Source organism: Trematomus bernacchii, unplaced genomic scaffold (assembly GCF_902827165.1).
Source record: "Trematomus bernacchii unplaced genomic scaffold, fTreBer1.1, whole genome shotgun sequence".
In the NCBI taxonomy this organism is placed as follows: Eukaryota; Metazoa; Chordata; class Actinopteri; order Perciformes; family Nototheniidae; genus Trematomus; species Trematomus bernacchii.
In genome coordinates, this window is record NW_022987593.1 from 5265881 (window position 1) to 5282460 (window position 16580).

Sequence of the window (16580 nt, forward strand, 5' to 3'; positions counted from 1 at the left end):
GTGTAGAGCAGGATCTAGTCTGCTGTTATTTCTGGATATTTGTCTTAGAAAAATGTGTCTATTTAACTGTTTTTAGTATCCCCTACAAAGTCCAGTCTTCCCCTGCTGGGTTAGGGTTATAAGAGGACCTGTCAGAGAAGTTATTGTAAAAACACTTGTTGAAACTCATCACAGAAGTGACAGTCCATTTTTTTTTACATCTGTTCAGAAAAACTCAAGGCTACCAAGGCATCTGGAGTCAGGATACTTTAATATGTCCTTTAGAAATAATGGAATTTAGCCTGTGTATCTTTCCAACTTTACCAAACTTCAGTTTTTTTTTAATCAATGAGTTTTAGGTAGGTATTAGAAAACCTTTAATAGCAACACAATTGTTGACGCTAATAAACATTTATATCTGGCTCTTGAAGGCTCTGAAGTGAATATACATTCATTTATTTATGTCCATATGTATTTATTCTTTCTTGTGTTACCTATTCCTGTATTTATTTCCAATTGTTGTTATGAATTGCTGTATTTATTTCCACATTTATTAATTTTGTTTTTTTTTCACATTTACTTATTCTTGTATTTTTTTATTCCTGTATTTATGCATTCGTCTATTTTTTTTACTCATGTCATGTTCTGTCCTCCATAACTGTGTGCTCATTGTGGTTAAAAAAGGTACAAATTCAAGGGGTTACCTTGGTTGGTTATTGGCTAATGGTTACACAAACCAAAAAATCGTTATGACATCATAAAGTGGCCAAAATCTGATCAGCTCATTTTCAGACAGGTTTTTATATAAATGGATCAGGACAAAAAGTGAGCGAATCTTTTTTCCTGAAACTTTCAGAATCTCTTACAAAAAACAAAAACAAAACAAATGTTTATGTAGGAAAGACATGAAAAAGTGGATTTTGCATAATAGGTGACCTTTAAAAAGAGAAAGAACGATAAGCCTCGGTAATGAAAGGAGCCATAAGATCCGGGTCTCTTCAAAGAGGCCTAATGCCCACCAACCTCCTGTCTGACCCGCAGAGGGGTGCATGTGAGGCGCTAATGAACCCGCCCTCTCATGTCTTCATGCCTCCTGTGGTAAAGGTTTCCTGTGTTGCGTTTAAGAATGTGTGTAAAAACCAGCTCCTGCCGCGACCACTAGATTCCTCCTTCTCATCTCTGGAAATGCTGATTGATTCAAAGACTGCACGAACAGCCTGGGGGCGCAAATAAACCTCTCTGTCAGTACTGGACACACACGCACACACACGTCTGACACACGTGTCTCTAATTTAGGCGACTGTGCGTCGCTTGGTCCTTGACAGCACAGTGGTTTCCTTTCGGAGGAAATGATGGAGAAGGAAAGTTTCTGACGCTCTCCGTTTAGTTGGGACTATCCGCAGGAAAACAGGCGATCATTTTTCGCTTTTCGGCGTCTGCTCGTCCTCATCATAACGTACACAGACTGTAAATCTGAAGAATCTGTACATGGATTTGGGATTTATCAGGTCTGCGACACTGAAATGTCTCCGGATTGGAAATGCAGCTCCACGCCTGTCTGTTGCTTTTTATTATCACAACAGGTAAGCAAATCTGCCAGACGAGCTTAGTATAGGCAACTCTTTTTGTTATCACTGGACTTTGTATTGGACACACTTTTAAGATAAAACTGCTGTTTCTTTTCAGTTACTTTTACAATAGTGCTGCTGTATTGACAGAAAAAGGTTTGTTGGTGTTAGTTTTAAGGGTAAAAACCTGTATGTTTCAAACTCAGACTCGTAGGTTTCATCAAAATGTTGAAAAGATTAACAAACAAGGGGGAATCTCTTTGATATGTTGTCAACATTTAATTTTTGGACTATGTGACTGTTGCCAGCATCCATAGTATATAAAGAACAGTGATTCTACTTATTTATGAGCGACTAAAAGGCATTAGGCCTATTACAGCCGTATCCTATTGATTTATTGATTGATTGAATTGTTTTCACACATTTTCTCAAATCTCTCTTATTTTTGCTTTTACCTTTTTAATCCCCCAAATTATTTGTATTATTTGTATTTTAAAACAGTCTTCAACTAACTAACAACTACTATTTTCTATACTAAAGATTCTTGTCTCAATTAATCGTTTGTTATATAACATTTCATATATTGATACAGAGAAAAATATGAAACCTACGGTAAATATTTGAGATAAAAAAATACTTTTAGAATACTATCAAAATATTTAGCAATTATTTTTCTGTCTATTGACTTTTTTTCTAGCTTTTGACAGCCTCACATCCATGCATTTCTTTTAAAACTTGAATTTGTTATCTCTTCATCATCAATATGTATGCCAAAGTGATACCCTCTCTTACCATCACCTTGTTTTTTAAATTTTTCCCCAGATAAAACATTGGCCTCGTTGCACCAACACTGTGGGGGAAATGTCCGCGTGGACAAAGAGCCTGCTGGTCACATCAACCTCACTTTACCTGGACTTATTACTGACACCAACCAGTCTGAAAAAACCCTACCACCTTCAAACTGCACATGGACGATAGATGTTCCTCTGGGTGTGACGGTACTATTAAAGTTAGTATGGTTGGAGAGTGGTTCGAGCATATCAGTGCGATGTGTTTTGAACGAAGAAGACAAAGTCCTCAAGAGCGGGGAGACAGCTCTGCTCTCTCTATGTAACGGAAACAAAGCCAGCTTCACTTGGACAGGAGCAGGACACTCTTCAAATGCATTTCAGCTCTTCTATTATGGTGAGAAACCATTACTCAATTATCTAGTTTGAATTATTGGGTCAGAAAGGCCCCTTTCCTGCACCCTCATCACGAGAGTTTGAATTAGATCAAACTCTCGTGATGAGGGTGCAGGAAAGGGGCCTTTCAACAATTATTGTTGTAATAACATTTGGGTCAGACTTGTTTTAGAGTTGTTTTTTTGGGTTAATTTTGTTGTCTAAATGAGTAAAGGAAAAATATCTGTTTACAGAAGAACACTATCTTGATGATTTGATTGTATAATGTTAAATGATGGAAACCCATTGTGCTTTTAGCTGTAAATCTACGGAAAGTCCTTATCACGCTCGCTGTGGTGTGGGAGAGAGAGATATGTTGTGTTGTGATTTCCACTCTGTCTCTCCTCACCCTGTCCCTCTCTGTTTTGTGTTTGTTCCTGGTCATTCAGTCCAGGAAAATGGGAGGAATTCCTCGGAGGACAACACCAGCCCACATTCAGACCTTTTGAGTTGGTCTGAGTCAGGAACCAGCTTCACAAGCACAGCTCCGATTGGTCAAGATGTGGTGAGCGGAACAGAAGGGAGCAGAGGTCGTCTCTACGAAGGTCTGGAGCAGAGTTATGGGCCTCAGTCTGCGTCTAGTCCCTCCTCTCAGGACCAGGGGCTGCTGCGCCCCACCTCACCCCTGCAGGGACTCACTGTGGCTGGGAGAGGCGATAGGGAAACGCTCCCTCTTCCTGAGGAAGAACCGAACAATGGAGCGGATACATCTGGAGCCGCTCACCTCGCTGATGGCAAAATGTCTGCCAGAGAGCGGACACACCCCTATTTTGAGCAAGCTCTAAGCACAGATACACTGTTTCACACATCACACACACCAGAAAGAAAATTACGTTACGAGCTCCCTCGTACACAGATGGCACTGACACGTAGCTCTGACACTTTGCATGGCACAGATAAACACGAATATACGGCCACGTCTAAACTATCTACACCCACACAAGATCATCTACGCTCCAGGGTCCCATCTTTCACCTCCTCCCCCCCTGAGCAACCTTCACGAACAACCCGGGAGATTAGAACCATCCCAATCCCACGTGGTGGAGCTGTAAGTGGGGCATCTGTAGAGAAACTACCCCATTCCTGGAGAAGCCAGCGAAGCACAGACAGACTTCACTCTGATCTGACCTCCACTATCACCTCTGATCCTTTAACATCTTCCACCGACCTTCAGCAGGATGACTCAAGCAGCACACACTCTCACACTGACCCTACTGTGTCATTATCATCCTTACAGGAACCAAGCAGAACTCATTCATCCACCACCCACACAACTGAGCCCGACACCTCTGTTGGTGCTGTGGAGGCTGCTTCATTTCATCTAAACAGTACTGACTCATCTGCATCAGCTGCGTCATATGTTACAAGTCAAGCGGTTGCGTTCGAGGCCTCTGATACATTTGAAAACACAGAGATGCTTGACATGCTTACTTCTTCCACAGAGAGTAAAACCAACTCTCCACAAAGCACAGAGAGCTTCACACACTCGCCATCTCCTGATACATCCTCCCCATTTACCTGGACAAACAAAGAAGAACAAACAGCGACACAAAGAAATGAAGTAAATACAGAAATGGCTACTAACTCTCTCTCCTCATCGCCTGACTTTCCCAAAGTCGATGATGGGACTTTGGGTTTCACAGATTTTTCTTCTACACCCAGAGAAGATCTGACGTTGGGAGATGTATTTACTGACACGGAAACGTACACCCTGCCTTCCACTAATACACTCCTACATGACGACTCGCCCACAAATTCACCGACACCCGTCCCTGTTTTGTCCTCCAGTACATCCATACACTCATCAACACCTTCAAACACCCTCCAAACACACACTACATTTCCTGTTAGTTCACATTCAACACACGCACCCCTGTCTTTGCCCTCCATTACCACTGACTCCGCTGCACACACACTCCTCATCAACCACAAAACCACGCCTATACCCTCACAAACATCTTCACACACTACTCATGCACAGAACCACCTGCCTTTATCATCTTCCACTGATGTCCCAGTCACACATAAACAGTTTAACAACTACCTTACTACTACCCAAACTTCTCTGGTCTCACTCACAACTGTAAAAGCAGATGATGGAAAAAGAGAGGTAGACGTACAGAATGAGTCTTGGCAGTGGGTTTCCAGCAGCACAACTACACAAACTCCCATAACTGAAGCTCCATCCTGGACAGCACCATATGACAACAAGGAAAACCATGTGGTATTCACACCTTCTGTTTTAACCTCCGTGCCCAATTTAAGCTCCACAACCAGTCAGACACCCAAGTTCTACATTGTGCCGGACCAACCTGCAGCCATCAAAGGTATGATAAAGATTTGTGTGGGATTTATAGACTAGTTAGGATGTTTTGAAGCGGGGATTTATGAGTTACTTATTCATGGTCAATGTTGGCTAGTAACGGATTACAAAAAAAGTAACTATTATCAGCCAAGAATGCATTTGACAAGATCTGATTTTGATTTCTTGATGAGTTTGATTATGTCTTGAAACTATAGCAAAATGATTCTCTTGTGCTGCAAAAGCAAAGTATGCAATGTCACTTTTCATATTGAAAATACAGCAGTGATGCACTGTGGTAGCTTACCTGGTAGAGTGGGAATTTATCACTGTATCTCTTGTTTGAAAACGACCCCTTTAGCTGCATGTGATCCTCTCTCTCGCCCTAGTTTTATCATTGAAGGCAAAGAAATCCCCCCAAAAGTATATAAAATATATATATTTTTTAAAACCTTGTAGTTCAGATTGACAAAAGTCACATCATCTGTACATAATACAATGACCATCAGTTAGTACCAAATACAATCCCACTTCAAAACATCCAAACTATCTAGTAAATAATAGGTGTTGGTGTCTACATTTGTTGTAATTTTTTTTATTTGCTTGTTATGTCCAGTCGAGTCGATTGAGCTGCTGCTACAGATCCTTGTAGAAGATTCCAGATCGGCTTTTACTTCTGGTTTGGAGGAAGACACCGCTGCCTGGGTGAGACTTATTCACACACACACCAGCAGGCATACAACTCCAAATAAATCCACAAGACAGCTTTAGAGTCGTCTTTAGTAGCTGCTACAAAGTTATCCCTCCCTGTTTTGTCCAGGTGGATCCATACCTACGGAAAGTCCCGGGGTTCAGCAGGCTGCTGGGAGTCTGGAGCAGGTGAGGTGTTTAAAGAGGGCACATGTACTTAAACTAAACTGCATTTAGCCCTAGTGTGTGCCTATGTATAACCATTGAATTCAAGTCACAAGTTTTAACCACATTGACATTTTAACACCCTATAAGGTTGTTAATGGAAATCAGTTACTTATTTACACATCCAAAATACGTGTAACTTCATAAATGTAATGTCTTGTTCCTGTAAATCAAATTCATTCCTCTTTTAGCTCTGTTGTTGCCTCCTAATTCCTAAGGAGGGAAATATTTAGTTGCTGAATGTGTCACTATGTCCATTGGCTAGTTGGCAGCTATCTGCCGTTCAGAAATACTGTACATCCAGAACAGCAATTAGTGTCGTATAACAACCTTCAGGGTTTCTCAGAGATGGCAAGGTTTTACATTTTCTGAAAATTGGATCACTCCAAATAAGGTGGAAACACACGAGAGGCACACACTGTGGTGAGGTTGTGTAAATAAGAGGTGCTGAAGGTGAATGTGTTGCTGTTTTAGTGGCCATGCAGTGCAGAGTGTGGTGGAGTTTGAAACCAGCGGAGCTCTGCAGTGGCTCGGCATGACAGGACCCTCATCACTGTTGGAACGAACAGGACTATCTGAAGCTCTCAGCGAGGGGAGGAGCTTCAGATCATCCAAGATTACCAACATCACACTGGGCGGTAAGCCTGGGTTGAGATGCCCACATACACTTTAAAGAGGCATGTTTATGCTTTTTGGGGGTTTTCCCTTTCTTGTCGAGTGTTATATAGGTTTTTGTGCATGTAAATGGTCTGCAAAGGATAAAACCCCAAATTTCCCTCTTGAGTAAGTTCCTGTCTCTCTAAGCGGTTGACCAATCACAACAGAGCTGGCTGGCTATCCAATCAGAGCAGACTGGGCTCTGTTTTCAGACATAGGGTGAAAAGAGGGGCTGCAGCACAGGCATTATGAGAAGAATAAAGACCTTTTTGAACAATAAAGCATGTACTCATGTCACAGTAGAGGCACAAAATACAAATATGAACCTGAAAATGAGCATAGTAGGGTCCCTTTTAACAAAGATGGCTAACTTTTAGGCCGCCCTGTGCATGTTGTTCGCCTTTCTTCCTTGGCTTTCCTTTGATCTCTATCCTTGACTCTTTTAATTTGAAAACATTTCAAATCAAATCAAATCAGGTTTTATTTATAAAGCACATTTTAAAACGATTTTTGGTCGAGCCAAAGTGCTGTACATGCAAATAATAAATAACACATTACTACAATCGCAAAAACAGAAGACAATAAATTACAACAGCAAATATAAAAATCAAACACAGGGAATAGTCAGGTGTCATACTCCGCTCTGACTAGAAGGCCAGGGAGAAGAAGTGTGTCTTTAGTGTAGATTTAAAAACCCCCAGGGTCTGGGCCGACCTCACATGGAGGGGCAGAGTGTTCCAGAGCCTGGGGCCAGCTGCTGCGAAGGCTCGGTGCCCTCGGGTTTTGAGCCTGGTCTTGGGCACTATCAGCAGCAGCTGGTCAGCAGACCTTAAAGCTCTGGCTGGGGTGTAGCGCTGGAGGAGTTCTGCTATATAAGCCGGAGCCAGCCCATTTAGGGCTTTGAAAACAAATAAAAAGGATTTTAAAATCAATTCGGAACCGAATTGGAAGCCAGTGCAGTGAGGCCAGAATTGGGGTGATGTGGTCACGCTTTTTGTGGCCAGTAAGAAGACGTGCAGCTGCGTTCTGAACTAGCTGCAGGCGTCTAATTGATGCCTGGTCCATACCCACGTACAGAGCATTGCAGTAATCCAACCTTGTGGTTACAAAGGCATTAATAACCCTTTCCAGGTCTTTAAAAGATAAAAACGACTTGGTCTTGACCAATAGTCGTATTTAAAAAAAATAAAATAAAAAAAAAAAGCAGGTTTTGACTACGGTGCTGACTTGCTTATCAAATTTAAAAGTGCTATTGAAGGTCACTCCAAAGTTCATGACTGAGAGGGGATTTTTGAGGGAGCCCAGAGTATCAACCGGAGAGGCTGGAGGTTGGGGTCCAAAAAAGATTACCTCAGTCTTGCTCTCGTTTAGGTTGAGGACATTTTGGCTCAGCCAGGATTTGATCTCTGTCAAGCAGTCCATCAATAGCTGTAATGAGTTTGATAATGTTGCTCTGTTAATGAAGGTTAAAAGTCCAGGTTAGCAGTTGGTCACAGTATCTTAATTTATCTGAGAAGAAATTCCATCCTTAACATGCTTACTTAATTACCCCAGTTACAGATGGACTCATGTAAACATCGTAACTCGGTTAGGCTCGCAGTCCAGTTCTGAGAAATCTGATTCACATGTCTGGCTCATTGGTATTTAACTTGTTATTTTGGCATGTTATCATCTTACTGTACTAATTTTACATTTATTTTTATGTGTGCAAAGCTGTTCCGAGTCTTTGTGGATTGCTTTACCTTTTTGTTTTTTAAAAGGTAGACTTCATATTTAAGACTATTTTTTTTTAGTAGCTTATGTATTGAAATTGGCTTACTCTTGCTATTTAGACGAAAACGCTTAGGCGTTTGTCTGGTCTTAGTCATAGAAAAAAAGTCAAATTTATCATTCAAGTTTTATTTTATAAAATAATAACCCAATACCCTTTTCAGACTGTTCAGGACATGATTACCTCTGTCCTTAGACAGTTGCATTGCATAGGTGAAATCCCCCAAAACGAATGTGGGAAAACTAGAAGTCATTATAGTCTTCGTTAATGAATCCAACACTGCCACATAAAGGGTAGGGAAGCACTGAGACTGACTAACACAATGTTGTTTTTATGTAGATATAATGAAAATGTGGTAAACACCCGCATCACTCTTTAACACAGGTCTGCAGGGTGATGTGTGTGACTGGTTACTACAATGTCCAGCAGGCTACAAGTGTGTGATTCAGCCTGGCACCTCAAACTATAGCTGTTCTTCAGTCTGCCACTTCGACTACTGCCACCACCACGGAATCTGTACTCACCACCCGGGACAACTTCCAGTTTGCCGGTAGGAGCACACAGAGGCACTAATACACTCAATCATGTTGTATCTTTCCGTCTATCCAATAATGTTTTGTGCATGTAATTATCCTTTTCCTTGTGTGTCAGCTGCCTCGTAGGAGTGGACTTCTGGTACATGGGTCAGAGGTGTGATCTGAGGATGACTCGAGCGCGTCTTGTGGGCGCATGTCTTGCCATCTTACTCGTCATGGTGACGATGATTGGTATTCTGGCTCTCGTTGCAGTGCGGCGCTACAGAGCCATTCTGATCCAGGCCAAAGTGGATCAGACTCGGAGCAGGTATGCCCACATATAATTACTGTGTTGTGTGTGGTGAACAGTCCCTAAATTACCAAAGGAAATAATCAATAAATATATTCTAAGAATAATATTATTAACAATAACAATGATATTTACTTTAAAAAATCAGTTTGGAAAGCGCTGTGACAGCCGTTGCCGTTTTCCATAGACATCGCATGGCAGCTACGCCGCAGGCACTAACTCTCCCTCTGCTCTGATGTGTTTTCAGTGTAAGGCCAGACAAAAACAAGACAAAATTAGGCGTAGTTAAAGAAAACAGATCCAAAAAAAAAACAAGTCTATAAAAAGACAAAGAATAAAAGCTATAAAAAGACCGCGTCACATAAAAGCAAGACTATAAAAATGGGAAGAACATAACACACACACACACACACACACGTTTGTTAAACATAGACGACATTACCACAATAGACACTTTGGAGAGAAATCATGTGTTGGGACACTTATATGGCCATAACTGCATAAACATAAATTGTAATTGCAGTTGTGTCCACTAGGTGTCATAGTCTGGCTTCAGAACCACAGACTGTGATGAACGTTTTGCTGAAGACTTTGGAAAATGTTGAGACATCCAGACTTAATCCAAATGCTGCGGTCAGCCCTCACGTTGTACCATGATGCGTTCACTGTCATCACGTCAAGTCTGTTAGGGTGCTGGGCCAGGAAAGGATAAATGTGATTTTGGACACCAGACCTGGCAAACTATTCTTCTAAACAATTTTTTTTGTGCCGCCTGAAATTTGCAGTTTAAGTTAACTTATCGCATTCAATTAGGGCAGAACATTCAACATTGGTGCAGTGTCCAAATCAGAGTAGGTAGATGTATGTGTCAACATTGAAATACAATTTAGTAGTTTACTACTGTTGGGCTGCAGAGATACCGACATAGTCTTTGTTATGTTCAGATCCTTGTCGCAAATAAATGCTAATTAATGCTAAATTATATTGCAAATAATAAAATTGCAGTTAGACCTTTTTTTCAAATTGTTAAGGCCTACATCAAATACATTTAAATCAAATATAAAAATGTTGGCCTATGAAATGTACGTAGTTGACTGGATTAGACATTATTGTGTCCCTTGATAGCCCTGTGTGGACTTGATAAATTGGAGGTATAAAAGCGTTTTGAAGAGTTGACTTCGGGATTCAGCCTTGTTTTGTGTAAAGACACTTATGTTGTCATCTGAGTGGGGCTGCATGGGCGTTTTGTTTACCTGAACTGAGATACTTTACTACATCCTATTACTGAGATTAACATCTAATAGTGGGTACAGACTTAGACGGAGAGAGTTCAGACTCTGTGAGGTTAAGCCTTAAATCAACAGTATCTCATTAACAGTAGGGAGAGAGCTTTCTGTACAGAGAAGGTTTGACCCTTCGATCTGAGCTTTACTTTACTTCCTCCAGAGCACATTCAGCTGACTGTCGTTTGAACATCTCCCCAACATTGATTCTATTTTATTCCTCAACACTTTATTGAGTCATGTACTTTGCAAAGAGGCTAGAAATCAATTAAACAACCCACCAATTAGACTGTTGACCCTCAATTGTCTCTCACTAGATGAACATGTGTCACTGGGCTGCGCGTAGAGACATATTGGATGTTTTTTAACAATAAAAGTATTTGTCTTCTGACCAAAGCAATAGGAAAGTAATCATGGTGGACACAGTAGCATGGATAACACGGAGTACTCAGATCTTTTAAAGTAGTAATACCAGTTCAGAAATTCTCTGTTGCAAGTAAAGGACCTGCATTCAAAATATCACAAGTATATTATATAATATATATAATTAAAAGTATGAAAGTATTAGCATTAAAATATACTTAAAGTAATTTTTCTGCACAACAACCTGTTTTATAGTAATATATGATATTGGAGTATGATTGATGTGTTCATTTTAATGTTATAGTTGTTTTTTAACATACTGACGGGTATCTTTTGAATTCTAACAAGGGGTCAATAAAGTGTATTTTAATCTTTTTTTATTATATCTTGTATTGTCAATCATCATCTTTTCAATGTAACTAAAGTTATCAAGTAAATGTAATGGAGGGAAAAATAAAATAGTTTCCTCAGAAGGAGTAGCTGTATAAAGAAGCAAGAAAATGGAAATACTAAAGCAAAAAGTTCCTAAAAATGACAGTACAGTACTGAGTAAATGTACTTAGTTGCTGTCCAACACTGTATATAAGTATGAAAAATGTTTGTCTTACTTAAACCCAGATCAAATTGAAGCAGAAACAATAAATGAATACAATATATAAGTGTACCCTGTAAATATTAATCTTATTATTTTTTTATGCAGCTATCGCAGGTTCAACCATTTTGACGAGCTGTCAGGGCGGTTCTGGTTGCGCTCGTGGGCCGGATCAGCTGACTCACTGGATAATCCCGCTTTCACACGCTCCAATGAGCTGCTGCACCTGCGGGCGCTCGACCGCCCCTGCTGTTACCACGACGACACGCTGTCCCTGGCCTCCACCTCTGCCAGCCATGGGACACGCATCAATACAATATACCCACACAGGTACACACACACACACAAACACATACACACACACACACACAGACACACTCAAAGTCAAATATCACACTTGAATGGTCCATATACCTTAACAGTATCACAAAGTTATGGATTATGCTGGAATAAAAGGTCTGTCTGTCCTCCTCAAACTGATCTAAATTATATGCTGTATCTCAAGTTGGGTTCTTACAATAAAAACCTGTTATTTTAGTTAAAGTAATGGTGCACTAGATTTCATTGCCTGTTATGGGATGTTGCCCTTTTTAAGCATTAGTAATCATTGTGATTCTCCAAAAAGAGCTGTCATTAATTGCCTTTTATCCAGTTTAAAATCACATTTCTGCGATACACTTTTTAGATCTTGATTGTTTCTACCTATCTGTCTGTTAGGTTTGTTGTCTTGATATTTCTAGAAAACCCAAATTAGACATAAAGAAAAATGTGTGTAATGCCAGGCCAATTGCTTCAAAGAAATAGAGGGCAACATTTCACCCCTTCAATATAGTCCATACAACTTAAATTTGCATTCACAAGTAATTAATTTAGCATTGACACCATTTGAATATGGAATCATTCATATAGCACCTTTCTAGTTCTCTCAAAGCGCTTTTACGCTACACGCCAACATTAACCCACTCATACACTGATGGCAGGGCTACCACAGTACCAAACTGCTCTACTGATCTAATGCTCATTGACACTCACACACCTTTTGAGACAATTTGGGGTTCAGCATCTGGAACAAGGACACAGGTATAATATACAACGATAATCTATAGTTAACAATTTTCTAGGATGTATAGAAATCTGATTTTAAAATGAAATATAAAGATGGAAATATTGACACATAAAGCATACAAATGATGTTTTGTCTGTGTATTCCCTGTAGCTCTCAGTATGGTTGGAGAGGAAGTGAGATGAGCATGGGGGATGGGGTGTTGGACTCGGGTAAGGCCAGTGACCTCTCTGTGTGTAGCTGGCCTGTGGAGCCTATCCAGTGGACTCCATTCCCACTTCTGCAGCAGCTGGCCTCCCACAGGACGCCTGCAGTGAGTGTTTCACTTTGTTTGTGAGACATAGAGATAGAGATGTGTATATATATTCAATATATTTAATGATGTGTTGTTTTCACCAGGTGAGAGTGTCGAGGCCGCGGTCCTACTGTGAGGGCATGGAGCTGGTGGACCTGGGGAAGAGCTGGACTGCTTGACAGCATAAAGAAGAAACAACTCAAATGTTGACACTGGTATTTTGCAGCTCATTCTTGCATATTAGGTCTTAAATGTTGAAAAGGTTTTTGTTGTGTTGAGAAAAACGTTCAAAAGAACAAGTGTATATGTGTATATAAGTGTATATTTCGTCAGATTCTTACCTGCTAAATGTTTACTACCAGTTTGAAGCTGCAAGCTGTTTCCTATATGCAAACTCTGATAAGATGTAGAATATCCTGAAAAGATAGAAAAACAAAGATGCTGTCTAATTGTCTATGGTGCAGAGTCTTATACAATGCTTTAATAAACACAAATCTTACTCAGGGCAACAATAAATGTGTTATTTGTTTTTATGGCAGTTAAAATTTCCGTTTTTTTTGCATTTAAACATAATTTGCTTTCTACTCTGAGGTCATTGCATGACAAAGAGATTTGTATTCGTGAAGTACAAACATGTACACATTTTTCAAGCACAAGGGCAGTGGAAGTGCTCTACTATCTGTGAAATGTTTTAATGCATTGTATAAAGTATAAACCATTCAAACGCAAATAAAGAATACAAAATATTTAAATTAAATATTTGTGCTCAAAATATATACAAGTTTGTTCTCGGCGAACATTGATTAAGTACTACTAACCCAGGTTGTTCTTTGTACATCGTTTAATAATTAAGTTTTAAAGTACACTCGAAACTAAGGTGTGGCCCACATTATTACTGAACCTAATCATGGTGCCCTGTCTGATAATTGATCATGCTAATTGAATCATATTCTGATAAAGCAAATAAATGACACTAGTTGAAATAAATCTATTTTTAAAAGGGGTATGGGAAAATGATTTGATCTTATATACTCTATTGTTATAAATGACCTATGGGAAAGAATATTTTGCCTATAATGGCCAATGTTTTTCCTCTGGCTCCCAAGCTGGCCATGGTTCAACCTCCATGTTGTACATAATAAATAAATGATGATACTCCACGATTAGTTTGAACTCTGGTAATGGGTGAACAGAATATCAAATCAAGCGAGAGGGCTTATATGTTTAAAGACATGAAGGGGTCTATGTGGGCCTAAACCACTGTAAAGTTTTTGTAAATTCAACTCAATTCAATGACACACAGCTTAATCAGAGGCCGGGGAATTAGTGTGATGTGTTAACTTGTATTTGTCAGTCTGGAACTTGTATCTTCTAATATGACTTGACAAAGTATTACACATACCTTTGTTCCTCTCTCTGACTCACTTGAGCACATACACACACACACACTTACTCACACAAGCCACACCTCTTGATGCTGTGTGTGAACCTCTGCTGGAATGTGATGCCATAAATGACCGGGACAAACTGGTAGAGAGTGAAACAGGCAAATACTGCATTGCACTCCTATAATTGGCATTTTCCTCGGAAATAAATAAGGAAATGAATGAAACGGGTAGAGGGGAAATGTGGTGAATAAAGGAAGAGAGTAAACGTTTGTTAAAAGGAGAGAGAGGGCGCCAGAGATAGGGATGAGTGAGAAGTGGACAGAAGCTACCTGCTAGCTTCTTCCATATACGGTCTTAGTCAGAGCCAAGAGCCAGGCCTGTGAATTTCCCTGACTGTGTGAGTGAGCAATGCAGGGAGTGTGTTCATAAGTGTGTGCGCTTGTGTGTTGTAATGCATGCATGATTCACGCACGCCACATAATTATGAAATAGCTTGAGGACTGTCATGAGAGGAAACTGTCAGGGAGGAGTCACTTATTTCAAAATTAAAACAAAAAACAAGTTAAGAAATGTTGGTGATACCATTTTATGTAGCTTTAATTTAGTTTGTTTGAGAGAAGGTACAATGTAATTTACTGAGTACAAATTCCAATGCAGCCAGAATTATCCATAAGTCTATTTTTCATCTTTAGTCCATAGACAAAGGGTCACAAAAGGCGTTCTAAAACATATCAGAAAATAATCAAGAACAGTACTTGCAGGTTTTGAAAAGTTGATACAATTGTTCAAAGAAGAAAGCAGAAGTGAAATATAGACACAAAGACAGATGATACAAAAAGGCAGAACATATACAGCCGCAGCAAATGATTTGTAGTGCTGACAAAGGGTGTATTAATCATTCATCAGTACATACATGTACATCTCTGGGAATTAAGGATGCAGAAATTAAACCTAAAGCAACATGCACATTTGCTCACAGACACACTCACACATACATCCTTAAAAAGGGAGTTTCATTCATTTCCTCAGACTGGTCACATGACATGAGCAGTGCATTCTTCCTCCCATGTGACCAGCTCCAATATCTCCTTATATGGACGTCATCCAAAGGAACTCTTAAAGGGATGGTTGTCCTGCCCAGTGTGTGTGTGTGTGTGTGTGTGTGTGTGTGTGTGTGTGTGTGTGTGTGTGTGTGTGTGTGTGGCGTGCGTGCGTGCGTGCGTGTTCTGTCTGTCTGAAGCAGGATAACGCCAATTCCCTGATGAGCTCACTCAACCCCCTACTATCTTATCCTTGGATGATCTTACACAAGGCCAGTTGTGTGTGTTTGTAGGTCTGTGTGGTCACTTCCTGCATTCATCTGCATGTAGTAAAACACTATGAAAACTACTTCCTGTCTCCTTTGCTGTACTGGCTCCTATATCCTTATTAGGAACACATAGAGCCAGTGAGAAGTCGCTACTTGTAAGTGTATGGGCCTTTGTCCAGTGCCCTTATTGAGTTAAAGCAGCAACCTGACCCACCCACTCTGAGTCTCCAGTCAACTTATGAGATGTGCTTTGCATGACAACTTGAGTGTGTTATCAAAAAATAAACATGAAAACGAAATGCAGGTTGGAGACACACAAGTCTTTGGGGACATATTTGGATGTGTGTATACAAATATGCTTGTCTGAGTAGGTGCCATTCCTTATTAACAATTTTATCAGGCCTCACAATATTTTCATTTGAAACCAAATATAGTCACATTCCAGAAATTACACACCTATGTATCGCATATCATTGAAGCAGGCACGGTTAATCTGCCCACGACCACTAAAACATTACAAGTGATGAGCGATAAGAGATTTACAGCCTACTGAGTGTTTGCTGTAAACATGCCTCAGCTATGCTTGACCACATGTATCAGTATCACTCTGCTCTGCATGTGTGTGTGTGTGTGTGTGTGTTTTTGTGTGGTGTGACACACTGGTATGCCAGGGCAGACGTGTTAATCAGGGTGTTGACGGTGCTGTCAGTGACCCTGAGATTGTGATGTCCTGGCACTGCTTACCACAAGTGTCTGCCATGAATATGCAAATGCTTCAGCCTAGTTCTGTTGCATTCCCTTATGTGCTTCAATTGAATTAGATGAATCATTTATGTTTCCTGCATTTTTCCTCCAATGCACGAGAGGCTACAACAGAAGACAATAAGATGGGTATATGCAAAATGTGGTGGAGAGTTTGTGTAATCAGGATATTTAGGCCCCCTCCCTGTCATGGGTGGATTACTAGGAAAACAGGCCCAATACATTGTTTTGCAAGTCCCTAAAACAGGCAAGACCTGAGATAAAGTTTCATTTATCATTGGGTGG

At 40.2% G+C, this 16580-nt stretch overlaps 1 protein-coding gene across 1 annotated transcript; it reads left to right on the top strand.

Moving 5' to 3' along the window:
- The first annotated feature begins 1168 nt into the window (after window positions 1–1168).
- Window positions 1169–13593, top strand: si:ch211-14k19.8 (interphotoreceptor matrix proteoglycan 2). Its single transcript, XM_034130491.1, has 11 exons — window positions 1169–1562; window positions 2370–2732; window positions 3160–5097; window positions 5689–5777; window positions 5893–5951; window positions 6462–6625; window positions 8800–8965; window positions 9067–9258; window positions 11587–11808; window positions 12695–12854; window positions 12941–13593. Exons 1-11 carry the CDS (start codon window positions 1520–1522, stop codon window positions 13013–13015), a joined length of 3471 nt encoding a protein of 1156 aa, XP_033986382.1. The 5' UTR covers window positions 1169–1519; the 3' UTR covers window positions 13016–13593.
- The last annotated feature ends 2987 nt before the right edge of the window (window positions 13594–16580 follow it).

Coding starts and splice junctions, on each gene's coding strand:
- si:ch211-14k19.8 (XM_034130491.1), top strand. CDS start 1,520: ATGCAGCTCCACGCCTGTCTGTTGCTTTTTATTATCACAACAG. Junction 5,952..6,461: donor CTGCTGGGAGTCTGGAGCAG/GTGAGGTGTTTA, acceptor TTGCTGTTTTAG/TGGCCATGCAGTGCAGAGTG. Junction 8,966..9,066: donor GGACAACTTCCAGTTTGCCG/GTAGGAGCACAC, acceptor CTTGTGTGTCAG/CTGCCTCGTAGGAGTGGACT.